The following is a 26,257-nucleotide window of genomic DNA, read 5'->3' on the forward strand; positions in this document are numbered from 1 at the left end:
TCCCTCTACACTGTCCCATCAAACACTCCCAGGGCAGGTACAGCACGGGTTAGATACAGAGTAAAGCTCCCTCGACACTGTCCCATCAAACACTCCCAGGGCAGGTACAGCACGGGTTAGATACAGAGTAAAGCTCCCTCTACACTGTCCCCATCAAACACTCCCAGGGCAGGTACAGCACGGGGTTAGATACAGAGTAAAGCTCCCTCTACACTGTCCCATCAAACACTCCCAGGGCAGGTACAGCACGGGTTAGATACAGAGTAAAGCTCCCTCTACACTGTCCCCATCAAACACTCCCAGGGCAGGTACAGCACGGGTTCGATACAGAGTAAAGCTCCCTCTACACTGCCCCATCAAACACTCCCAGGGCAGGTACAGCACGGGTTAGATACAGAGTAAAGCTCCCTCTACACTGTCCCATCAAACACTCCCAGGGCAGGTGCAGCACGGGTTAGATACAGAGTAAAGCTCCCTCTACACTGTCCCATCAAACACTCCCAGGGCAGGTACAGCACGGGTTAGATACAGAGTAAAGCTCCCTCTACACTGTCCCCATAAAACACTCCCAGGGCAGGTACAGCACGGGTTAGATACAGAGTAAAGCTCCCTCTACACTGTCCCATCAAACACTCCCAGGGCAGGTACAGGATGGGTTAGATACAGAGTAAAGCTCCCTCTACACTGTCCCATCAAACACTCCCAGGGCAGGTACAGCACGGGTTAGATACAGAGTAAAGCTCCCTCTACACTGTCCCATCAAACACTCCCAGGGCAGGTACAGGATGGGTTAGATACAGACTAAAGCTCCCTCTACACTGTCCCATCAAACACTCCCAGGGCAGGTACAGCACGGGTTAGATACAGAGTAAAGGTCCATACGGAGCAGGGAGCAGCGAGGCGAGCCCGGTATAAAAACTGGCGCGAGTACCGAGGCCAGACCAGTTCGGAGCAGGGAGCAGCGAGGCGAGCCCGGTATAAAAACCGGCGCGAGTACCGAGGCCAGACTAGTTCGAAGCAGGGAGCAGCGAGGCGAGCCCGGTATAAAAACCGGCGCGAGTACCGAGGCCAGACCAGTTCGGAGCAGGGAGCAGCGAGGCGAGCCCGGTATAAAAACCGGCGCGAGTACCGAGGCCAGACCAGTTCGGAGCAGGGAGCAGCGAGGCGAGCCCGGTATAAAAACCGGCGCGAGTACCGAGGCCCGACCAGTTCAGAGCAGGGAGCAAGGTGAGGCATACCAACTCAGCAGCGGGGAGAGAGGTAAAAAGTAACCAGAGTGTGACATCACCAGGGAGCAGATAAGTGATTGGTTGGTGAGTATTTCTCTTTTTTAAACTTTAACTCTGTAGTTTATAGTTACTGGGGTCTTTTCTGGTGTAGCAGGGACTGTTGGTAGACCATACAAGCGCCTTAGAGCTATCTTTAATTGGTGATAGTGAATTAATTTAAATTAATTAAAGGGTAAGTCATGCCAGGAGAGCCCAGCCCCGTGTTATGCTCCTCTTGCTCTATGTGGGAATTCAGGGACACTGCCGGTGCCCCTGATGACCACGTGTGCCGGAAATGCATCCAGCTGCGGCTACTAGCAGACCGCATTGCAGCGCTGGAGCTGCGGGTGGATGGGTTGTGGAGCATTCACGATGCTGAGAGGGTCGTGGATAACACGTTTAGTGAGTTAGTCACACCGCAGGTAAGGGCTGCACAGGAAGAAAGGAAATGGGTGACCACCAGGCGGAGCAATAGAAGCAGGCAGGTAGTGCAGGAGACCCCTGTGGCCATTCCCCTCTCAAACAGGTATACCGATTTGGATACTGTTGAGGGGGATGACTCACCAGAGGAAGGCAGCAGCAGCCAACTTCCTGGCACTGGGGGTGCTCCTGCTGCCCAGGAAGGGAGGAAAAAGAGTGGGAGAGCAATAGTGGTAGGGGATTCTATAGTAAGGGGAACAGATAGGCGTTTCTGTGGCCGTAGACGTGAATCCAGGATGGTTTGTTGCCTCCCTGGTGCCAGGGTCAAGGATGTCACTGAGCGGCTGCAGGGCATTCTGGAGGGGGAGGGTGAACAGCCAGAGGTCGTGGTCCACATTGGTACCAACAACATAGGTAAAAAGAGGGATGAGGTCCTGCAGCAAGAATTTAGGGAGCTAGGTAGAAGATTAAAGAGCAGGACCTCAAAGGTTGTAATCTCTGGATTACTCCCGGTGCCATGTGCTAGTGAGTATAGGAATAGGAAGATAGAACAGATGAATGCGTGGCTAAAGGGATGGTGCAGGAGGGAGGGCTTTAGTTTCCTGGATCACTGGGTCTGCTTCTGGGAAAGGTGGGACTTGTACAAGTCGGACGGTTTACACCTGAACCAGAGAGGGACCAATATCCTTGCGGGGAGGTTTGCTAGCACTGCTGGGGGGGGTTTAAACTAACTTGGCAGGGGGATGGGATACAGAGTGGAGCTATAGTAGGGGGTGATTTACAGCCAAATACGGAAGAAAAAACAAGTCAGCTGGGAAGGCAGGGCAAATATGTGAAGGCAAAAGGGAATATGGCAAGGCTGGAAGGCATTTATTTTAATGCAAGGAGTCTTGCAAATAAGGTGGATGAACTGAAGTTGTTGTTGAACACATGGGAGTATGATATTGTTGCTATCACGGAGACATGGTTGAGGGAGGGTCAGGACTGGCAGCTCAATATTCCGGGGTATAGAATCTTCAGGCGAGACAGAGGGGGGTGTAAAAGGGGAGGGGGTGTTGCAATATTAATTAAGGAGTCAATTACTGCTGTAAGGAGGGATGATATATTAGCGGGTTCCTCTAATGAGGCCATATGGGTAGAACTTAAAAACAAAAAGGGGGCAAGCACTTTGCTGGGAGCGTACTATCGGCCCCCAAACAGTCAGGGGGAGATAGAGGAACAGATATGTAGGCAAATCTCAGAGAAGTGTGAAAATAATAGGGTAATAATAGTGGGGGATTTCAACTTCCCCAATATTAATTGGGATGGTCAGAGTGTGAAAGTCTTAGAGGGTGCAGAATTCTTAAAGTGCATCCAGGAGAGCTTTTTGAGCCAACATGTAGAAAGTCCTACAAGAGAGGGGGCGGTACTGGGCCTAATTCTAGGGAATGTAGCCGGGCAAGTGGTGGAAGTGTCAGTAGGAGAGCATTTTGGCGACAGTGACCATAATACGGTGAGATTTAAGGTGGTCATGGAAAAAGACAAAGACGGCCCGGAAATAAGGGTTCTAAATTGGGGGGAGGCCGATTTTAATATGATAAGGCAGGATCTGGCCAAAGTGGACTGGGAGCAGCTACTTATAGGAAAATCCACATCAAAGCAGTGGGAGACTTTCAGAAGGGAAATAGAGAGAGTACCACGCCAACATGTTCCTGTAAAGGTCAAGGGTGGGACCAACAAGCAAAGGGAACCTTGGATGACAAGGGATATACAAAAATGCATTAGGAAAAAAAGGGGGGCTTTTGGCAGTTACAAAAGACTAAAGACGGAGGAAGCCCTAGAGAAGTATAAAAAGTGCAGGGGCATACTTAAAAAAGAAATTAGGAGAGCGAGGAGGGGCCATGAAATAACACTGGCGAGCAAAATAAAGGAAAATCCTAAGATGTTTTATAAGTATATTAAGGGCAAGAGGATAACCAGGGAAAGGGTAGGGCCCATTAGGGACCAAAGTGGCAATCTGTGTGTAGAGCCAGATGATGTAGGCGGGGTTTTAAATGAATTTTTTGCATCTGTGTTCACTATGGAGAAAGACGATGTAGACATAGAAATCGGGCAAGGGGACTGTGACATACTTGAACATATTAGCATCGAGAGGGAGGAGGTACTAGCGGTTTTAGCAGGCCAAAAAGTGGATAAATCCCCAGGCCCGGACGAGATGTATCCCAGGCTGTTGTGTGAGGCAAAGGAGGAGATTGCAGGGGCTCTGACACAAATTTTCAGAACCTCTCTGGCCACAGGGGATGTACCAGAGGACTGGAGAACAGCTAACGTAGTACCATTATTCAAGAAGGGTAGCAGGGATAAACCAGGGAATTACAGGCCAGTGAGCCTAACATCTGTGGTAGGGAAATTATTGGAAAAAATTCTGAGGGACAAAATTAGTCTCCACTTGGAAAGGCAAGGATTAATCGGGGATAGTCAGCGTGGCTTTGTCAAGGGTAAATCATGTCTGACCAATCTGATTGAATTTTTCGAGGGGGTGACTAGGTGTGTGGATGAGGGAAATGCTGTGGATGTGGTTTACATGGACTTCAGTAAAGCTTTTGACAAAGTCCCGCATAGGAGACTGGTCAAGAAGGTAAGAGCCCATGGGATCCAGGGTGCCTTGGCGCGTTGGATCCTAAACTGGCTGAGTGGCAGGAGGCAGAGGGTGATGGTCGAAGGTTGCTTTTGTGACTGGAAGCCTGTGTCCAGTGGGGTACCTCAGGGATCGGTGCTGGGTCCCTTGCTGTTTGTGATCTACATAAATGATTTGGATGAGAATGTAAAAGGTATGATCAGTAAGTTCGCAGATGACACGAAAATTGGTGGGGTGGTAAATTGCGAGGAGGAAAGCCTCAGGCTACAGGACGATATAAACGGGTTGGTCAGATGGGCGGAAAAGTGGCAAATGGAATTTAACCCTGAAAAGTGCAAGGTGATGCATTTTGGACGGACAAATAAGGCAAGGGAATACACAATGAGTGGTAGGGCCCTAGGAAGCACAGAGGGTCAGAGGGACCTTGGTGTACATGTACATAGATCCCTAAAGGCAGCGGAACAGGTAGATAAGGTGGTTAAAAAGGCATATGGGATACTTGCCTTCATTAGCCGAGGCATAGAATATAAGAGCAGGGAGGTTATGATGGAGCTGTACAAAACGCTGGTGAGGCCACAGCTGGAGTACTGTGTGCAGTTCTGGTCGCCTCACTATAGGAAGGATGTGATTGCTCTGGAGAGGGTGCAGAGAAGATTCACCAGGATGTTACCTGGGATGGAGCGCCTCAGCTATGAAGAAAGACTAAACAGGCTGGGGTTGTTTTCCTTGGAGCAAAGAAGGCTGAGGGGGGACCTGATTGAGGTGTACAAAATGATGAGGGGCATAGATAGGGTAGATAAAGAGGAACTTTTCCCCTTAGTAGGGGGGTCAATAACAAGGGGGCATAGATTCAGGGTAAGGGGCAGGAGGTTTAGAGGGGATTTGAGGAAAAACTTTTTCACCCAGAGGGTGGTTGGAGTCTGGAACTCACTGACTGAAAGGGTGGTAGAGGCAGGAACCCTCACAACATTCAAGAAGCATTTGGATGAGCACTTGAAATGCCATTGCATACAAGGCTATGGACCAAATGCTGGAAAATGGGATTAGACTGGACAGGGATTGATGGACGGCGCAGACACGATGGGCCGAAGGGCCTCTTTCTGTGCTGTATAACTCTATGACTGTGGTTGTTTCAATGCTCAAGGTTCGAACTAGTAAATCGGATGAATAATCCTGCTGCACTGCTGGTGTGAGCCCCGCACCGGGTGAGATCAGCAGAGGCCGGGGAGTGCGTTTCCCACAGAGCCAGGGAGGACGGGGCGAGCTACAGGTCCCAGTCTGACCCGCGGTGCCAGGTGCCGGGGCCTCACCTTCGAGTTGTAGTACTTTCCTCCTTTGTAACGTTTGTCGATGAAGCGAGTGAGGAGGTCGGTCCTCAGCCAGCACGAGTCCCGAGTCGCTGGCGCCTGGCTCGACCCATTCGCACTCTTGGGCTCCTTGCTGTGGTGTACGTCCCTGAGTGAACGGAGAACAATTCTCAGGATCAGGGAGAGGGCGTCAGTCCCAACAAACCCAACCTCCTTAATACAGACCAATCCCTCCGACACTCCCTCACCCCCAGGGTAAGACCCAACAAACCCAACCCCCTTAATACAGACCAATCCCTCCGACACTCCCTCACCCCCAGGGTCAGACCCAACAAACCCAACCCCCTTAATACAGACCAATCCCTCCGACACTCCCTCACCCTCAGGGTCAGTCCCAACAAACCCAACCCCCTTAATACAGACCAATCCCTCCGACACTCCCTCACCCCCAGGGTCAGACCCAACAAACCCAACCCCCTTAATACAGACCAATCCCTCCGACACTCCCTCACCCCCAAGGTCAGTCCCAACAAACCCAACCTCCTTAATACAGACCAATCCCTCCGACACTCCCTCACCCCCAGGGTCAGACCCAACAAACCCAACCTCCTTAATACAGACCAATCCCTCCAACACTCCCTCACCCCCAGGGTCAGACCCAACAAACCCAACCCCCTTAATACAGACCAATCCCTCCGACACTCCCTCACCCTCACCGTCAGACCCAACAAACCCAACCCCCTTAATACAGACCAATCCCTCCGACACTCCCTCACCCCCACCGTCAGACCCAACAAACCCAACCCCCTTAATACAGACCAATCCCTCCGACACTCCCTCACCCCCACCGTCAGACCCAACAAACCCAACCTCCTTAATACAGACCAATCCCTCCGACACTCCCTCACCCTCAGGGTCAGTCCCAACAAACCCAACCCCCTTAATACAGACCAATCTCTCCGACACTCCCTCACCCCCAGGGTCAGTCCCAACAAACCCAACCTCCTTAATACAGACCAATCCCTCCGACACTCCCTCACCCCCAGGGTCAGACCCAACAAACCCAACCTCCTTAATACAGACCAATCCCTCCGACACTCCCTCACCCCCAGGGTCAGACCCAACAAACCCAACCCCCTTAATACAGACCAATCCCTCCGACACTCCCTCACCCCCAGGGTCAGACCCAACAAACCCAACCTCCTTAATACAGACCAATCCCTCCGACACTCCCTCACCCTCACCGTCAGACCCAACAAACCCAACCTCCTTAATACAGACCAATCCCTCCGACACTCCCTCACCCCCAGGGTCAGACCCAACAAACCCAACCTCCTTAATACAGACCAATCCCTCCGACACTCCCTCACCCTCACCGTCAGACCCAACAAACCCAACCTCCTTAATACAGACCAATCCCTCCGACACTCCCTCACCCCCAGGGTCAGACCCAACAAACCCAACCCCCTTAATACAGACCAATCCCTCCGACACTCCCTCACCCCCAGGGTCAGTCCCAACAAACCCAACCTCCTTAATACAGACCAATCCCTCCGACACTCCCTCACCCTCAGGGTCAGTCCCAACAAACCCAACCCCCTTAATACAGACCAATCCCTCCGACACTCCCTCACCCTCACCGTCAGACCCAACAAACCCAACCTCCTTAATACAGACCAATCCCTCCGACACTCCCTCACCCCCAGGGTCAGTCCCAACAAACCCAACCTCCTTAATACAGACCAATCCCTCCGACACTCCCTCACCCCCAGGGTCAGACCCAACAAACCCAACCCCCTTAATACAGACCAATCCCTCCGACACTCCCTCACCCCCAGGGTCAGACCCAACAAACCCAACCCCCTTAATACAGACCAATCCCTCCGACACTCCCTCACCCACACCGTCAGACCCAACAAACCCAACCTCCTTAATACAGACCAATCCCTCCGACACTCCCTCACCCCCAGGGTCAGACCCAACAAACCCAACCTCCTTAATACAGACCAATCCCTCCGACACTCCCTCACCCCCAGGGTCAGACCCAACAAACCCAACCTCCTTAATACAGACCAATCCCTCCGACACTCCCTCACCCCCAGGGTCAGACCCAACAAACCCAACCCCCTTAATACAGACCAATCCCTCCGACACTCCCTCACCCCCAGGGTCAGTCCCAACAAACCCAACCTCCTTAATACAGACCACTCCCTCCGACACTCCCTCACCCCAGGGTCAGACCCAACAAACCCAACCTCCTTAATACAGACCAATCCCTCCGACACTCCCTCACCCCCCAGGGTCAGACCCAACAAACCCAACCCCCTTAATACAGACCAATCCCTCCGACACTCCCTCACCCCCAGGGTCAGTCCCAACAAACCCAACCTCCTTAATACAGACCAATCCCTCCGACACTCCCTCACCCCCAGGGTCAGACCCAACAAACCCAACCTCCTTAATACAGACCAATCCCTCCGACACTCCCTCACCCTCAGCGTCAGTCCCAACAAACCCAACCCCCTTAATACAGACCAATCCCTCCGACACTCCCTCACCCCCAGGGTCAGTCCCAACAAACCCAACCCCCTTAATACAGACCAATCCCTCCGACACTCCCTCACCCCCAGGGTCAGACCCAACAAACCCAACCTCCTTAATACAGACCACTCCCTCCGACACTCCCTCACCCCCAGGGTCAGACCCAACAAACCCAACCTCCTTAATACAGACCAATCCCTCCGACACTCCCTCACCCCCAGGGTCAGACCCAACAAACCCAACCCCCTTAATACAGACCAATCCCTCCGACACTCCCTCACCCCCAGGGTCAGACCCAACAAACCCAACCCCCTTAATACAGACCAATCCCTCCGACACTCCCTCACCCTCACCGTCAGACCCAACAAACCCAACCCCCTTAATACAGACCAATCCCTCCGACACTCCCTCACCCCCAGGGTCAGACCCAACAAACCCAACCTCCTTAATACAGACCAATCCCTCCGACACTCCCTCACATTCAACCGCAACCGCCCTCCCTATCCCCCACCCCGACCCACCCTCCCTATCCTGCACCCCGACCCACCCTCACTAACCCTGGCTCCTCCCAATCCCCTACCCTGACCCACCCTCCCTAACCGACACCCCAACCCACCCTCCCTAACCCCTACCCCGACACACCCTCCCTCACCCCACCCCGACCCACCCTCCCTCACCCCCACCCCGACCCACCCTCCCTAACCCACACCCTGACACACCCTCCCTAACCGACACCCCGACCCACCCTCCCTAACCCCTACCCCGACCCACCCTCCCTAACCCCTACCCCGACCCACCCTCCCTAACCCCTACCCCGACCCACCCTCCCTAACCCCTACCCCGACACACCCTCCCTCACCCCACCCTGACCCACCCTCCCTAACCCCTACCCCGACCCACCCTCCCTAACCCCTACCCCGACCCACCCTCCCTAACCCGACACACCCTCCCTCACCCCACCCTGACCCACCCTCCCTAACCCACACCCCGACCCCCCCTCCCTAACCCCCACCCACCCTCACTAACCCCAACCCCTCCCGCCCTCCCTATCCCCCAACTCCTCCCACCCTCCCTAACCCCCACCCCCTCCCAGTCCCCCAACCCCACCCACCCACCTTCTCCCCATCTCCCCCAACCTCACCCACCCACCTTCTCTCCATATCCCCCAACCTCACCCACCCACCTTCTCTCCATATCCCCCAACCTCACCCACCCACCTTCTCCCCATCTCCCTCAACCCCACCCACCCACCTTCTCCCCATCTCCCTCAACCCCACCCACCCACCTTCTCCCCATCTCCCTCAACCCCACCCACCCACCTTCTCCCCATCTCCCTCAACCCCACCCACCCACCTTCTCCCCATCTCCCTCAACCCCACCCACCTTCTCCCCATCTCCCTCAACCTCACCCACCCACCTTCTCCCCATCTCCCTCAACCCCACCCACCCACCTTCTCCCCATCTCCCTCAACCCCACCCACCCACCTTCTCCCCATCTCCCTCAACCCCACCCACCCACCTTCTCCCCATCTCCCTCAACCCCACCCACCCACCTTCTCCCCATCTCCCTCAACCCCACCCACCTTCTCCCCATCTCCCTCAACCCCACCCATCCACCTTCTCCCCATCTCCCTCAACCTCACCCACCCACTCCCCATCTCCCTCAACCCCACCCACCCACCTTCTCCCCATCTCCCTCAACCCCAACCACCCACCTTCTCCCCATCTCCCTCAACCCCACCCACCCACCTTCTCCCCATATCCCTCAACCCCACCCACCTACCTTCTCCCCATATCCCTCAACCCCACCCACCCACCTTCTCCCCATATCCCTCAACCCCACCCACCTTCTCCCCATATCCCTCAACCCCACCTACCCACCTTCTCCCCATATCCTTCAACCCCACCCAACCACCTTCTCCCCATATCCCTCAACCCCACCCACCCACCTTCTCCCCATCTCCATCAACCCCACCTACCCACCTTCTCCCCAAATCCCTCAACCCCACCCACCTTCTCCCCATATCCCTCAACCCCACCCACCCACCTTCTCCCCATATCCCTCAACCCCACCTACCCACCTTCTCCCCATATCCCTCAACCCCACACACCCACCTTCTCCCCATCTCCATCAACCCCACCTACCCACCTTCTCCCCAAATCCCTCAACCCCACCCACCTTCTCCCCATATCCCTCAACCCCACCTCCTCCCCATGTGGTGAGATGGTGGGATTGGGGGAGAAGCCATGCTGTGTGGGACTCTGTACCACATCAGGTGAGATTAGCTAACGCATCGTGAGCCAGGAGGGTCCAGTGTTCTCTCTCTCTCCCCCCGTCCCATCCCACCCCACCCCCCCACTCCCCTCTCCTGAAGCCATTGGCTCGTGCTGGGGTAAAGGTCCACATCAGGAGCCGCCGTCCAGTGGGGCAGCCACAGAACCCGTGCCCCACCACCAGTTGGTGCCTCTCAACCATCTACAAGGCACAAGTCAGGAATGTGATGGAATACTCTCCACTTGCCTGGATGAGTTGCAGCTCCAACAACACTCGAGAAGCTCGACACCATCCAGGACAAAGCAGCCCGCTTGATCGGCACCCCGTCCACCACCTTAAACATTCACTCCCTCCACCACCGGTGCACCGTGGCTGCAGTGTGCACCATCTACAAGATGCATTGCAGCAACTCGCCAAGGCTTCTTCGGCAGCACCTCCCAAACCCACGACCCCTTCCACCTAGAAGGACAAGGGCAGCAGGCGCATGGGAACACCACCACCTCCAAGTTCCCCTCCAAGTCACACACCATCCTGACTTGGAAATATATCGGCCGTTCCTTCATCGTCGCTGGGTCAAAATCCTGGAACTCCCTCCCTAACAGCGCTGTGGGAGCACCTTCACCACACGGGACTGCAGCGGTTCAAGAAGGCGGCTCACCGCCACCTTCTCAAGGGCGATTAGGGAATGGGCAATAAATGCTGGGCCTTGCCGAGAGCAGCGAAAGGGAGAGGGACGGGGGACGGAGTGCTTACCTCTCCGAATCGGCCTGCTGCTTCCTCTTCCTGCTGTGCTTCTCCTGGTGATCCCGCTCCCGCTCCTTCCGGCCTCCCTCTCGCCCCTTCTCCCGGCCGCTGCTCCCCTCGGCCTCCTGGTCTCTGGGCTGGCGGTCCGGGGGCTCTCCGCTCTCCGCCCCCCGCTCCTCCCCCTCCCGGGCCTCCTTGTGGGCTTTGCTGAGGCGGCCTGTTGGGTTAAGGGAGATGCTGAATGGCCGGCAATCCTCCACCGCCCGGTAGATGTCCTCGTGAGGGGGGGGACAGCTACCCGCCAGGGTACATCATCACCCACCAGCCCTCCTCTCCTGAAGGCGCCGACTCTTGCTGGGGTGCGAGTCCTGGGGTCCTTTCTCTGCGCCCAATGAGAGTCAGCAGGAAATTCAGCCATCACAGCCCCATTCTTGCACCAGTGGAAGTGCCCCACAAAGTCAGTCAGCGGCTCGAGGTGAGGAGGGCAGAAGATCGGAGGGTAAACAAGCGCTCAACTTAAAGAGATCGAGCCAGGGTGTATTGGGGGGGGGGGGCGGTTGGTGGGCAAAGGGGAAAAGGGTGTGGAGAGGGAGGGGGCAAAGACAGAGAGGGGGGGCAGAGACAGAGAGGGGGCAGAGAGAGAGAGAGAGAGGGGGGGCAGAGAGAGAGAGAGAGGGGGGCAGAGAGAGAGAGGGAGGGGGCAGAGAGAGAGAGAGAGAGAGAGAGGGAGGGGGCAAAGACAGAGAGAGAGGGGGGGCAGAGACAGAGAGAGAGAGGGGGCAGAGAGAGAGAGAGAGGGGGGCAGAGAGAGAGAGAGAGGGGGCAGAGAGAGAGAGGGAGGGGGCAGAGAGAGAGAGAGAGAGAGAGAGAGGGAGGGGGCAAAGACAGAGAGAGAGGGGGCAGAGAGAGAGAGAGAGAGAGAGAGAGGGAGCAGAGAGAGAGAGAGAGGGAGCAGAGACAGAGAGAGAGAGAGAGAGAGAGAGAGAGGGGGGGCAGAGAGAGAGAGAGAGGGGCAAAGACAGAGAGAGAGGGGGGGCAGAGAGAGGGAGGGGGCAAAGACAGAGAGGGAGAGGGGGCAGCGAGGGGAGGGGGGCAGCGAGGGAGGGGGCAGCGAGGGAGGGGGCAGCGAGGGAGGGGGCAGAGAGGGAGGGGGCAGAGAGGAAGGGGGCAGAGAGGAAGGGGGTCAGAGACAGAGAGGGAGGGGGTCAGAGACAGAGAGGGAGGGGGCAGAGACAGAGAGGGAGGGGGCAGAGACAGAGAGGGAGGGGGCAGAGACAGAGAGGGAGGGGGCAGAGACAGAGTGGGAGGGGTATATAGGAGAGTGCGGTGCAGAGCGGGAGTACGGTGTTGAAAGACAGACTCGCGTTTCTCCAGCTCCTTTCACCACCTCCAGACGTCCCAAAGTTCTTTACAGCCAATGAAGTACTTTTTTTTGAAGTGTGGTCACTGTTGTAATGTGGGAAACGCGGCAGCCAATTTGTGCACAGCAAGCTCCCGCAAACAGCAATGTGATAATGACCGGATCATCTGTTTTTTAGTGATGTTGGTTGAGGGATAAATATTGGCCCCAGGACACCGGGGAGAACTCCCCCCTGCTCTTCTTCCAATAGTGGCCGTGGGATCTTTTACATCCACCTGAGAGGGCAGACGGGGCCTCGGTTTAACGTCTCATCCAAAAGACGGCACCGCCGACAGTGCGGCGCTCCCTCACTACTGACCCTCCGACAGTGCGGCGCTCCCTCAGTATTGCCCTTACGACAGTGCGGCGCTCCCTCAGTACCGCCCCTCCGACAGTGCGGCGCTCCCTCAGTACTGCCCCTCCGACAGTGCGGCACTCCCTCAGTACCGCCCCTCCAACAGTGCGGCGCTCCCTCAGTATTGCCCCTCCACAGTGCGGCGCTCCCTCAGTACCGCCCCTCCGACAGTGCGGCGCTCCCTCAGTATTGCCCCTCCACAGTGCGGCGCTCCCTCAGTAATGCCCCTCCGACAGCGCGGCGCTCCCTCAGTACCGCCCCTCCGACAGCGTGGCGCTCCCTCAGTACCGCCCCTTCGACAGCGCGGTGCTCCCTCAGTACCGCCCCTCCGACAGCGCGGTGCTCCCTCAGTACCGCCCCTCTGACAGTGCGGCGCTCCCTCAGTACCGCCCCTCCGACAGTGCGGCGCTCCCTCAGTACCGCCCCTCCGACAGTGCGGCGCTCCCTCAGTACCGCCCCTCCGACAGTGCGGCGCTCCCTCAGTACCGCCCCTCCGACAGTGCGGCGCTCCCTCAGTACTGCCCCTCCGACAGTGCGGCGCTCCCTCAGTACTGCCCCTCCCTCAGTGCTGCCCCTCCGACATTGCAGGCTCGGTTCTGGCACCGGGGGAGCGTCGGGCCTGGATTACGGGCCTCGAATCCACGACCCTTGAAGGCGAGAGTGAGACCCTCTGAGCCACAGCTGACAGTACGGTCAGGGGGTTAGGGGGGGATACAGTGTTGTTGAGGGGAAGTGGTGTGGTCTGTGCTGTGTGTGTGTTTTAGGGCCGTGCGTGCACTCACTCAGGTCCTTGCTGTATCTCTCGTACTCCTTCCTGTCGACGAACCGCACCGTGTACTGGCTGACAGTGACCACCTTGGCTCCAAGGGCCAGCTTCACCAAGAGCCGGGCGTTGTCGGTATCCAGCCCCTCAATCTGGGGGTGAAAAACAGGACAGGACCCATCAGAACTGGGCCCAGGGAGTCCAGCGATCCTCCCCGGGGCGGAGTCCCGGCTACAACCACAGCCTCCCTAAATCCCCCCCTCCCTCCCTCCCCCCGCATTAGGACAGTCCCAGGGCCAGATCAGCCAACTTAGCACAGGCCGAGGATGAAGCCTGGGCCTTTCCTGCCGCGTGTGTGGGGCTCCCAACTCTCTCCCTCTGCACCCATCAGGAACGTTGAATGCGGAGTTACGTTTTGTGTCAGCCCGGGGCTCAGGCTGCTCGCTCGTGTGTCAGGAATGGAGTCACGACCGCGCGCTGGCGGCTAAGCAGGATGGCAAAAATTCCAAGTCATAGGAACAGGAGGAGGCCGTTCAGCCCCCTCGAGCCTGTTGCATTAGGAACAGGGGGAGGCCATTCAGCCCCCTTCGAGCCTGTTACATTAGTAACAGGGGGAGGCCGTTCAGCCCCTCGAGCCTGTTACATTAGTAACAGGGGGAGGCCGTTCAGCCCCTCGAGCCTGTTACATTAGGAACAGGAGGAGGCCATTCAGCCCCCTCGGGCCTGTTACATTAGTAACAGGGGGAGGCCGTTCAGCCCCTCGAGCCTGTTACATTAGGAACAGGAGGAGGCCATTCAGCCCCCTCGAGCCTGTTACATTAGGAACAGGAGGAGGCCATTCAGCCCCCTCGGGCCTGTTACATTAGGAACAGGAGGAGGCCATTCAGCCCCATGAGCCTGTTACATTAGGAACAGGAGGAGGCCATTCAGCCCCTCGAGCCTGTTGCATTAGGAACAGGAGGAGGCCATTCAGTCCCTCGAGTCTGTGACATTAGGAACAGGAGGAGGCCATTCAGCCCCTTGAGCCTGTTACATTAGGAACAGGAGGAGGCCATTCAGTCCCTCGAGCCTGTTACATTAGGAACAGGAGGAGGCCATTCAGTCCCTCGAGCCTGTTACATTAGGAACAGGAGAAGGCCATTCAGCCCCTCGAGCCTGTTACATTAGGAACAGGAGGAGGTCATTCAGCCTCTCGAGCCTGTTACATTAGGAACAGGAGGAGGCCATTCAGCCCCCTCGAGCCTGTTACATTAGGAACAGGAGGAGGCCATTCAGTCCCTCGAGCCTGTTACATTAGGAACAGGAGAAGGCCATTCAGCCCCCTCGAACCTGTTACATTAGGAACAGGAGAAGGCCATTCAGCCCCCTTGAGCCTGTTACATTAGGAACAGGAGGAGGCCATTCAGTCCCTCGAGCCTGTTACATTAGGAACAGGAGAAGGCCATTCAGCCCCTCGAGCCTGTTACATTAGGAACAGGAGAAGGCCATTCAGCCCCTCGAGCCTGTTACATTAGGAACAGGAGGAGGCCGTTCAGCCCCTCGAGCCTGTTACATTGGGAACAGGAGGAGGCCATTCAGTCCCCTCGAGCCTGTTACATTAGGAACAGGAGGAGGCCATTCAGCCCTTGAGCCTGTTACATTAGGAACAGGAGGAGGCCATTCAGCCCCTCGAGCCTGTTACATTAGGAACAGGAGGAGGCCATTCAGCCCGTCGAGCCTGTTACATTGGGAACAGGAAGAGGCCATTCAGCCCCCTCGAGCCTGTGACATTAGGAACAGGAGGAGGCCATTCAGCCCCCTCGAGCCTGTTCCGCCATTCGATGAGGTCACGGCTGATCTGCGACCTAACCCCGTATCCCTTAATACCTTTGGTTAACAGAAATCTATCAATCTCCGATTTAAAATTAACCATTGACCCCCGGCATCAATTGCCGTTTGCGGAAGAGAGTTCCAAACTTCTACCACCCTTTGTGTGTCGAAGTGTTTCCTCACTTCACTCCTGAAAGGTCTGGCCCTAATTTTTAGACTCTGCCCCCTCGTCCCAGACTCCCCAACCAGCGGAAATAGTTCCTGTCCTTAAAAGAAAGACTTGCATTTCTCCAGCGCCTTTCACGACCACCGGACGTCTCAAAGCTCTTCACAGCCAATGAAGTCCTTGTGAAGTGCAGTCACTGTTGTAATGTAGGAAACGCGGCAGCCAATTTGCGCACAGCAAGCTCCCACAAACAGCCAATGTGATAAATGACCAGATCCTCTGTTTTAGTGATGTTCATTGAGGTATGAATATTGGCCCCAGGACACCGGGGAGAACTCCCCCCCCCGCTCCTCTTCCAGTACATCTTCTTTTACGGCCACCCGAGAGGGCAGACGTGACCTCGGTTTAACGTCTCATCCGAAAGACGGCCCCATCGACAGTATCTACCCTATCTGTTGCCTTTAATATCTTGAAAACTTTGATCAAATCACCCCTAAACTTCTAAACGGGTGGATGCGGGGAGGATGTTCCTGATGATGGGTGAAACTAGAACTAGGGGGCATAGTCTTAGAATAAGGGGCTGCTTTTTCAAAACTGAGATGAGGAGGAACTACTTCACTCAGAGGGTGGTAGGTCCATGGAATATGCTGCCCCAAAAAGCTGTAGAAGCTGCATCATTACATAAATTTTAAACAGAAATAGACAGTTTCCTAGAAGTAAAGGGAATTAAGGGTTACGGGGAACGGGCAGGAATTTGGACACGAGTCTAGGTTCGGATCGGTCATGGCCCTGTGGGTAGCGGAGCGGGCCCAGGAGCCTGATCCTGCTCCTATTTCGTGTGTCTAATTCTGTTAGATTCAGGAGATGGTTCTGTGATAGTGGATTGGCGGTTAGGATCAGATCAGCCATGATCTTATTGAATGGCGGAGCAGGCTCGAGGGGCCGATTGGCCTACTCCTGCTCCTATTTCTTATGTTCTTACAGGGAATACAACCCTAATTTGTGTCCGTTACCTTCACCCACCCCCTGGTGTATTTGGACTTTCAGAATGCTTTCGACAAGGTCCCGCATAAGAGATTAGCGTGTAAAGTTAAAGCACATGGGATTGGGGGTAAGGTACTGACTTGCATAGAGAACTGGTTGGCAGACAGGAAGCAAAGAGTTGGAATAAACGGGTCTTTTTCCGAGTGGCGGGCAGTGACTAGTGGGGTACCGCAGGGATCGGTGCTAGGACCCCAGCTATTCACAATATATATAAATGATCTAGACAAGGGAACTAGATGTAATATCTCCAAGTTAGCAGACGACACAAAGCTGGGTGGGCGTGTGTGCTGTGAGGAGGATGCCGAGAAACTCCAGTATGATTTGGACAGGTTGGGCGATTGGGCAGATGCAGTATAATGTGGATAAATGCGAGGTTATCCACTTTGGTGGCAAAAACAGGAAGGCAGATTATTATCTGAACGCCAATAGATTGGGAGAAGGGGAAGTGCAACGAGACCTGGGTGTCCTTGTGCACCAGTCGCTGAAGGTAAGCATGCAGGTGCAGCAGGCGGTTAAGAAGGCAAATGGTATGTTGGCCTTCGTAGCGAGAGGGTTCGAGTACAGGAACAAGGATGTCTTGCTGCAGTTGTACAGGGCTTTGGTGAGACCACACCTTGAGTATCGTGTGCACTTTTGGTCGCCTTATCTGAGGAAGGATGTTCTTGCCATGGAGGGAGTGCAGCGAAGATTCACCAGGCTGATACCCGGGATGGCAGGAATGACGTATGAGGAGAGATTGGGTTGATTAGGCTTATACTCGCTGGAGTTTGGAAGAATGAGAGGGGATCTCATTGAAACTTATAAATTTCTAACAGGACTGGACAGACTAGATGCAGGAAGGATGTTCCCGATGGTCGGGGAGTCCAGAACCAGGGGTCACAGTCTAAGGATAAGGGGTAAGCCATTTAGGACAGAAATGAGGAGGAATTTCTTCACCCAGAGAGTGGTGAACCTGTGGAATTCTCTACCACAGAAGGCAGTGGAGGCCAATTCATTAAATATATTCAAGAAGGAGTTAGATATATTTCTTAAGGCTAAAGGGATCAAGGGATATGGGGAGAATGCAGGGACAGAGTTTGGATGATCAGCCATGATCTCATTGAATGGCGGAACAGGCTCGAGGGGCCGAATGGCCTACTCCTGCTCCTATCTTCTATGTTTCTCCGGTATAACGCCATCACCCTTGCCGGAGTGGCTCCTTCGGGAGGCGGACTGTGGCCGCGATGGCCCCGGGCCTGCCCAAGTCCGGCTCGAGGGGGAGGGGGGGGTCAAAGGTGATCGGCCAGCGAGCCGATAATGCCTGGATGGCTCCGCCCTTTCAGTGAGACTCCAGTCCCCCCTCCCCCACAAACCCTCAGGCAGAGAAACCAGTGTCCAGCCCTCTGCCAAGGGAGGGCCCTCTCGGCAACACCCGGTGCATCGCCATTACACCCATCCTGGCACAAGCTAGCCGTACGGTGAGCACTCGCTCACCGAGCTCCGGCCTCACCGTGCCGGCTCCGAGGTGAATAGGTGGTTTCTTTGACGTGGGATCATTGACTTTTGCAAGGGGGGGTTGGAGTATAAGAGTGAGGAAGTCTTGCTCCAATTGTACAGGGCCTTGGTGAGACCACACCTGGAGTACTGTGCCCAGTTCTGGTCTCCTTACCTAAAGAAGGATATACTTGCCTTGGAGGCGGTGCAACGAAGGTTCACTCGACTGATTCCCGGGATGGGGGGGATTGTCCTACAAGGAGAGATTGTGTAGACTGGGCCGATACTCTCTGGCGTTTAGAAGAATGAGAGGTGATCTCATTGAAACATAAGATTCTGAGGGGGGATTGACAGGGTAGATGCTGAGAGGTTGTTTCCCCCCTGGCTGGAGAGTCTAGAACCAGGGGTCACAGTCTCGGGATAAGGGGTCGGCCATTTAGGACCGAGATGGGGAGGAATTTCTTCACTCAGAGGGCGGTGAATCTTTGAAATTCTCTGCCCCAGAGGGCTGTGGAGGCTCAGTCGTTGAGTATATTCAAGGCTGAGAGTGATAGATTTTTGGACTCTAGGGGAATCAAGGGTTCGGGCAGGAAAGTGGAGTTGAGGTCGATGATCAGCCATGATCTTACTGAATGGCGGAGCAGGCTCGAGGGGACTCCTGCTCCTATTCCTTATGTTCTTATGTTATGACAGGGCACCGGGGAGCGGGGAATATAACCGCGGCCGGGTTCGGCGTGCCTACCTTGCCGTAGAGATCCTCGTGAGGTCCCCTCTGGATCTGCACCAAGCCCCCCGGGACCATGCCGGTCGGCTCCTCCGCCTTCCTCTCCTCGCCCGGTTTCGGGGCTCTCTGGGGCCGGGGGTCCTCGAGGTCCCGGATCAGCGAGCGGTCAGCCCCCAGGCCCAGGCCCTTTGGCCTCAGCTGCTGCTCAAAGGGCTTCACGTCCCTCGCAAAGAAAATGACAGATTGTTAAGACGGAGCCTCTCTCCCTCCACCCCACCTTGTAGAAAGTAGACACAGACCCTGAATTTTAATATTTCTTGAAATACTTTGCCAAAAGCTTTTACAAAGTGAAATAAAGTTGGCGAATGTAACAAGCGGTCTTTCACTGATGAGAATCAACAGAGACAAACAAACCCCCTTAGTTTTGTAGACATGCATGGCCCAGAACTTCGGGTCCCCACGGGCGAGTCCGCGCTGGGTACTCACCCGTAAGCCCAACGGAAGTGCCGGTTTCCTGCATGCACTGCGCATGCGCGGGAAACCGGCACTTCCGTCCCCCTGAAAGAAGGGGTTCACAGGTCAAACGCGTGCGCGGGAGAGGCAGCGCGTGCGCATCGAACTTACGTTTTTTTCTGCCGGTTTCTCCGGGAGGGAAAGTCTCCAGCAGTTACACTTTTAAATAGCAGGCGCAAGGCCTGCTTGTAACAAGGTAAGTGGTGAATTAATTAAAATTAAAACATTTTTTCCACAGGTTTATTATTTTTAAATACTTTAAAGAAAGGTAAGTTTATTTTTAGCCCTGTTAGAAAATGTAATTAATTTTTTCAAAAATTTAAATTATTGTTTAAAACAGTTATTTCATGTAATTTATAGTTATTTTAAAAATGTGATTAAAAAAAAAATTATTTGAGGTTTTAGTGATGTTTTGGGGCCCGTAGTATTTATAGGTTTGACAGCCCTTCCTGTCAAACTTATGAATGAAGCATTCCCTGCTGCCGATTGGCTCTCCATGGCCCACGTGATCCCAGGGGACGCTTCGAACTAACTGTGCCCCTGGGATACACAAGCACTGCGCGCCGGAAGCTGGAGGAGGCCCAGGATCGGAATCCCACGGGGGCCCACAGCTCAACGGCCGGCGCGCCGGGTAAGTGCAGGTCGGGGGCTTGCACCCGCGGGAAGTCCCCCCGACCCGAATTTCTGGGCCATGGTGTCTCTGGTGACTTTTCTGAGGTGAGAAGTCAAACCTTTGAAGTTTTGAAATGCAGCATACGACGGAACTCGTGAACCGAACCAAGTGTAACAGCAGAAAACGCTGGAAAAACTCAGCAGGCCAGGGCAACATCCATGGAGAGAGAAACAGAGTTAACGTTTCAGGTCGAAACCCTTCGTCAGGACTGAGAAAAAAAAAGCAGGCAATGAAACAGATTAAAAAGCAAGTTTGGGGGCTGGGAAATGGGGGAGGGGATGAAAGAACAAAAGGGAAGGTCCGGGAGAGGTGAAGAGACATTAAGAGATATTCAAGGTGAGACGAGATGGTAATAGGACAGGTAAAGAGACAAAGGATGGCTCTAGATGAAGTGTGCAATGCGCTGGCAGAGTGAGAGACAGCTGCCATGTGGGAGAGAGGGAAAATGCACAAACCAAAAGTGTGGATAAAAAGTATATAAAAATATGATGGGGGCCAAGGTTATGATCTGAAATTGTTGAACTCGATATCGAGTCCCATTTCCCAGCCCCCAAACTGGCCTTTTTAATCTGTTTCATTTCCTGCTTTTTTCTCAGTTCTGACGAAGGGTTTCGGCCTGAAACGTTAACTCTGTTTCTCTCTCCACGGATGCTTGTCCTGGCCTGCTGAGTTTTTCCAGTGTTTTCTGTTGTTATTTCGGATTTCCTGCATCCGCAGTGTTTTGCTATCGTAACCTAATGGAGTGGTTTCTCCGCCACCTTTGTAAACTTTAGGAGTGAATGGACAACTTTGGGCTGTGATAAGGACGAGCCGCACAGGATGTGCGAGTGTAAACGTTTGACAGCTCAAACAGCTCGGACCGAACAGTAAAGGGACATTTCACTATCTCTGAATGATTTGATTTACGAAAGCTGTATAAAACACAGTGGCTGAAGAATATCGGCACTGCAGTCGGAAGTAGGGGCCTGGCCAGTCATCTCCCTACGAGGACTAACGTAATAAAACTCACTACGCAATTGGTTGGAGCATAAAGCAAGGCTTTAGTCAACTTGTTTCAGAACATGGAGGTCTAGTTGTACTTCACTAGTTCCTTGTCTTACAAAATGTCCCTGGAAAGCTGGGGCCCACGCCCGAGTATTTATACTCCTTGGACGGCGCCACCAGCTGGCCGTCCAGCGTTATTTCATGAATAGTTTCTTGATGATGAGGAGATTTATAACAAGGACCTACAATCAATGCTGGACTGATCATCCGCGGCTGGTTGTATGTAGGATTCCCTGTAATATTATTGGTGAACTACTCGAATAGTGGTTGGGGTTTTGAATCTGTCTTAGGAACAATAAAAGGTTAAAGGCACATCCCGTGTGACTGGTGTAATTTCTCATAAGTCTCAGGTCCGAACTCTATGAGCTGCTGGACGGGGCGAGGGGTCATTCCGCACATCTTACACCCCCCCAGACCCCTCCCACAGACTGGGTCGTTTTCCCCGCCCCCTCGCGGATGTCGGGTAGGCAGCGGCACTCACTGTTTGAAGGTGCGTCCGATCCCCTCGCCCTCCTTCCAGCCCATCCCCCGCAGCATGGCAAAGCCGTAGGCCTCGACGGGCACTGACTCGTAGTCCGCGTCTGTGGACTAAGCAGAGGGAACACCCGGCCGGTGTGTGGGTCAGCGCCGCCTCCTATAGTCGAGCAGCCCCGCGCGCCGGGGGGGGGGGGGGCTAAAACAAACCGAGGGGCACAACCTGGCCGCAGCCTCTTAATTCGCGCCCCCCCCCACTTATCGATCCTTGCCACTGCCACCGGTATAACTAGCAACCGGGGTGTAACTAGAATCGACACGTCCAAACTATGTGGCATACATGACCCCTCACGCACCCCGACCCCTGGGCCTACTTGTACTTAATGCTCGCTGGTATATCCTAGTTGGAGGTTTGGTTGCCCTCATGCAGAGTGGATACCCCTCCCCGCAGGAGTGGCACAAAGGGGGGTGAACGGGAAGGGTTGGAGGGGATGATAGTGCCACGAGTACAAATTCGTGACAGCATGCACCTGCTGTTCAAACACACCAGGTTCAGTTACAACAACCTGCATTGATCCAGCGCCTTAACGTCCCGCGGCGCTCCACAGGAGCAAAAATCAGACAAAATTTGACACCGAGCCACATGAGAAGATATTAAGGACCGTCTTAAAGGAGGAAAGAGAGGTGGCGAGGCGGAGAGGTTTAGGGAGGGAATTCCAGAGTTCGGGGGCCCAGGCGGCTGAAGGCACGGCCGCCAATGGCGGAGCGATGGAAATCGGGGGGATGCGCGAGAGGCCGGAATTGGAGGAGCGCAGAGATCTCGGAGGGTTGTCGGGGCTGGAGGAGGTTTCAGAGATAGGTTGGTGGAGCGAGGACATGGAGGGATCTGAACACGAGGATGAGAATTTTGAAACTGAGGCGTTGCCGGACCGGGAGGCAATGTAGGTCAGCGAGCACAGCGGGGGGTGATGGGCGAACGGGACTCGGTGCGAGTTAGGACAGCCGAGTTTTGGATCACCTCAAGTTTACGTAGGGTAGAATGTGGGAGGCCGGCCAGGAGTGCGTTGGAATAGTCGAATGTAGAGGTGACTAAGGCAGGGATGAGGGTTTCAGCAGCGGATGAGCTGAGGCAAGGGGCGGAGACGGGCGATGTTATGGAGGGCGTAGAGAGATATTATGGATACAACAACAACTTGCATTTATATAGCGCCTTTAACGTAGTAAAACGCCCCAAGGCGCTTCACAGGAGAGTTATCAAACAAAAGTTAACACCGAGCCACATAAGGCGATATTAGGGCAGGTGACCAAAATCTTGGTCAAACAGGTCGGATTTAAGGAGCGTCTTAAAGGAGGAGAGAGAGGCGGAGAGGTTTAGGGAGGGAATTCCAGAGCTTAGGGGCCCAGGCAACAGAAGGCCAATGGTTGAGCGATTATAATCAGGGATGCTCAAGAGGGCAGAATTAGAGGAGCGCCGAGATTTCGGGGGGGGGGGGGCGGTTTGTGGGGCTGAAGGAGGTTACAGAGATAGGGAGGGGGCGAGGAGGCCATGGAGGGATTTGAAAACAAGGATGAGAATTTTGAAATCGAGGCGTTGCTTAACCGGGAGCCAATGTAGGTCAGCGAGCACAGGGGTGATGGGCGAACGGGACTTGGGGCGAGTTAGGACACGGGCAGCCTCTCCTAGTTATTCAGAATGGAAATCCCCAACTCCCCTTAGCTTTTGGACTGGTTAAACAGCTCCTGATCCGTAGCGTGATATGGGAGGGGATTGGGGGAGTCCGATCGACAAACCTGCGCCTGTGATTGGTGCAACTGCTGCGTGCGTGTGTGAATGAGAGGGAGAGGGCAGTCTTTGTACAGACGTTGGTCAGGGGAGCTGGGTAGAATCTCCCTCAGTCGCCCTGTGCCTGCATTTCCTCTCCCTGCCCTGCAGGGTGGGCGCCCCCTGTTGGACATCCTGGGAATTAAAGAGCTAATAGCCGAACCTCTTTGTATCTGAGAACAACAGTCTTTCCTATATAGACAGGATGGCTTTGAAGTGTGGGGAGAGGGGAAAGCCCGAGTTCTCTTCCGCTTTTAGTGTCCAAGTGTTATATACGAGATATGTTTGCGCAAGGAAATAAGGGACAGTCATGATGTCAGCCATGGGTGATTAAAGTGTAACTTTAGGGGCTAGGGTAATAAACATAGGTAGAGGGTGTGGGAGCGAAAGTCTGCATTTCCCGAGTACCTCAAATGTTCTTTCTGGGCAGTCGGTGGGATCAACACATGATGATCTAAAACAGCTTTCTGCTGAGCATTTGTTGTAAATTGTGTCAACAGGCCTAAAAGCAAGGATATTGTCACAGGAAAGTCAAATAGTCGAATGTGTAAGAGTCACTCAGCCGTATCTGGAATGGTCTGGAATGTGACAGCTTGGTCACTTGTGTTTAAGGGAATAGGAAGAGTTTATGACGGCAGTCAGATTGCTTGTTTTTATTTAATTATTTGTTCATGAGATCTGGACTTCGCTGGCGAGGCCCATCATTTATTGCCCGTCCCTAATCACCCTTGAGAAGGTGGTGGTGAGCCGCCTTCTTGAACCGCTGCAGTCCGTGTGGTGAAGGTGCTCCCACAGTGCTGTTAGGGAGGGAGTTCCAGGATTTTGACCCAGCGACAATGAAGGAGCGGCCGATATATTTCCAAGTCGGGATGGTGTGTGTGACTCAGAGGGGAACTTGGAGGTGGTGGTGTTCCCGTGCGCCTGCTGCCCTTGTCCTTCTAGGTGGAAGAGGTCGCGGGTTTGGGAGGTGCTGCCGAAGAAGCCTTGGCGAGTTGCTGCAGTGCATCTTGCAGATGGTCCACACTGCAGCCACGGTGCGCCGGTGGTGGAGGGAGTGAATGTTTAAGGTGGTGGATGGGGTGCCGATCAAGCGGGCTGCTTTGTCCTGGATGGTGTCGAGCTTCTTGAGTGTTGTTGGAGCTGCAACTCATCCAGGCAAGTGGAGAGTATTCCATCACACTCCTGACTTGTGCCTTGTAGATGGTGGAAAGGCTTATGGGAGTCAGGAGGTGAGACATTCGCCGCAGAATACCCAGCCTCTGACCTGCTCTTGTTGCCACAGTATTTATGTGGCTGGTCCAGTTAAGTTTCTGGTCAATGGTGACCCTCAGGATATTGATGGTGGGGGATTCAATGATGGTAATGCTGTTGAATGTCAAGGGGCGGTGGTTAGACTCTCGCTTGTTGGAGATAGTCATTGCCTGGCACTTGTGTGGCGCGAATGTTACCTGCCGCTTATCAGCCCAAGCCTGAACGTCGTCCAGGTCTTGTTGCATGCGGGCATGGATCCGAGGAGTTGCGAAGGGCGCTGAACACTGTGCAGTCATCAGTGAACATTCCCATTTCTGACCTTATGAGCTTGTGTTTATGGGAGGGCCTGTTTGTTGTTATTCTGTTGGCATCTGTGTGTGTCTTTGATGTGCTGTGATTTATTGGTGGTATGCATGGAATGTAGATCAACAGTGAACTTTGGTACATAAGAGAGGTGAGTGAACCACTGTTCAGCAGCTCGCTCTCATACTGGAATGGTGTAGAATGGAAAGACCCGAGCTCTCACACTGGTTGTGGATGGTCTAAAGTTTCAATAAGACCGATCCTGAAATGCCACAACTGTGTATGTGTCTGTATGTGTGAGAGTGTGTGTGTGAGAGTCTGTGTGTGTGTGAGAGTCTGTGTGTGTGCGAGAGTCTGTGTGTGTGCGAGAGTCTGTGTGTGTGCGAGAGTCTGTGTGTGTGCGAGAGTCTGTGTGTGTGCGAGAGTCTGTGTGTGTGCGAGAGTCTGTGTGTGTGCGAGAGTCTGTGTGTGTGCGAGAGTCTGTGTGTGTGCGAGAGTCTGTGTGTGTGCGAGAGTCTGTGTGTGTGCGAGAGTCTGTGTGTGTGCGAGAGTCTGTGTGTGTGCGAGAGTCTGTGTGTGTGCGAGAGTCTGTGTGTGTGCGAGAGTCTGTGTGTGTGCGAGAGTCTGTGTGTGTGCGAGAGTCTGTGTGTGTGCGAGAGTCTGTGTGTGTGCGAGAGTCTGTGTGTGTGCGAGAGTCTGTGTGTGCGAGAGTCTGTGTGTGCGAGAGTCTGTGTGTGCGAGAGTCTGTGTGTGCGAGAGTCTGTGTGTGCGAGAGTCTGTGTGTGCGAGAGTCTGTGTGTGCGAGAGTCTGTGTGTGCGAGAGTCTGTGTGTGCGAGAGTCTGTGTGTGTGAGAGTCTGTGTGTGTGAGAGTCTGTGTGTGTGAGAGTCTGTGTGTGTGAGAGTCTGTGTGTGTGAGAGTCTGTGTGTGTGAGAGTCTGTGTGTCTGTCTGTGTGTGTGAGAGTGTGTGTGTCTGTCTGTGTGTGAGTCTGTCTCTGTGTGTGTGTGTGTGTCTGTGAGAGAGTGTGTGTGTCTGTGAGAGTGCGTCTGTGAGTGTGTGTGTCTGTGAGAGAGTGTGTCTGTGAGAGAGAGAGTGTGTGTGTGTGTGTGTCTGAGAGAGAGTGTGTGTGTCTGTGTGAGAGAGCGTGTGTGTGTGTGTGTGTGTGTGTATGTGTGTCTGTGAGAGAGTGTGTGTCTGTGAGAGTGCGTCTGTGAGAGTGTGTGTGTCTGTGAGAGAGAGTGTGTCTGTGTCTGTGAGAGAGAGTGTGTCTGT

At 54.3% G+C, this 26,257-nt stretch overlaps 1 protein-coding gene across 2 annotated transcripts in view; it reads right to left on the bottom strand.

The window, feature by feature from the left end:
• The window catches only part of gpkow (G patch domain and KOW motifs), a 67,796-nt gene that overhangs the window by 23,707 nt on the left and 17,832 nt on the right, over positions 1–26,257 (bottom strand). The window contains exons 4-8 of one of the 2 annotated variants that reach the window (XM_085979014.1): positions 21,617–21,723; positions 18,924–19,128; positions 13,709–13,841; positions 11,182–11,389; positions 5,616–5,760 (exon numbers count right to left, since the gene is read on the bottom strand). In XM_085979014.1, coding sequence (XP_085835140.1) covers positions 5,616–5,760; positions 11,182–11,389; positions 13,709–13,841; positions 18,924–19,128; positions 21,617–21,723 — 798 coding nt within the window. The remainder of the gene's footprint in view (positions 1–5,615; positions 5,761–11,181; positions 11,390–13,708; positions 13,842–18,923; positions 19,129–21,616; positions 21,724–26,257) is intronic. The other variant, XM_085979016.1, reaches the window with a different exon arrangement.

Source organism: Somniosus microcephalus, unplaced genomic scaffold (assembly GCF_052327205.1).
Source record: "Somniosus microcephalus isolate GS21.2 unplaced genomic scaffold, FLI_Smic_1.0 unresolved_chr7, whole genome shotgun sequence".
Taxonomy (NCBI): domain Eukaryota; kingdom Metazoa; phylum Chordata; class Chondrichthyes; order Squaliformes; family Somniosidae; genus Somniosus; species Somniosus microcephalus.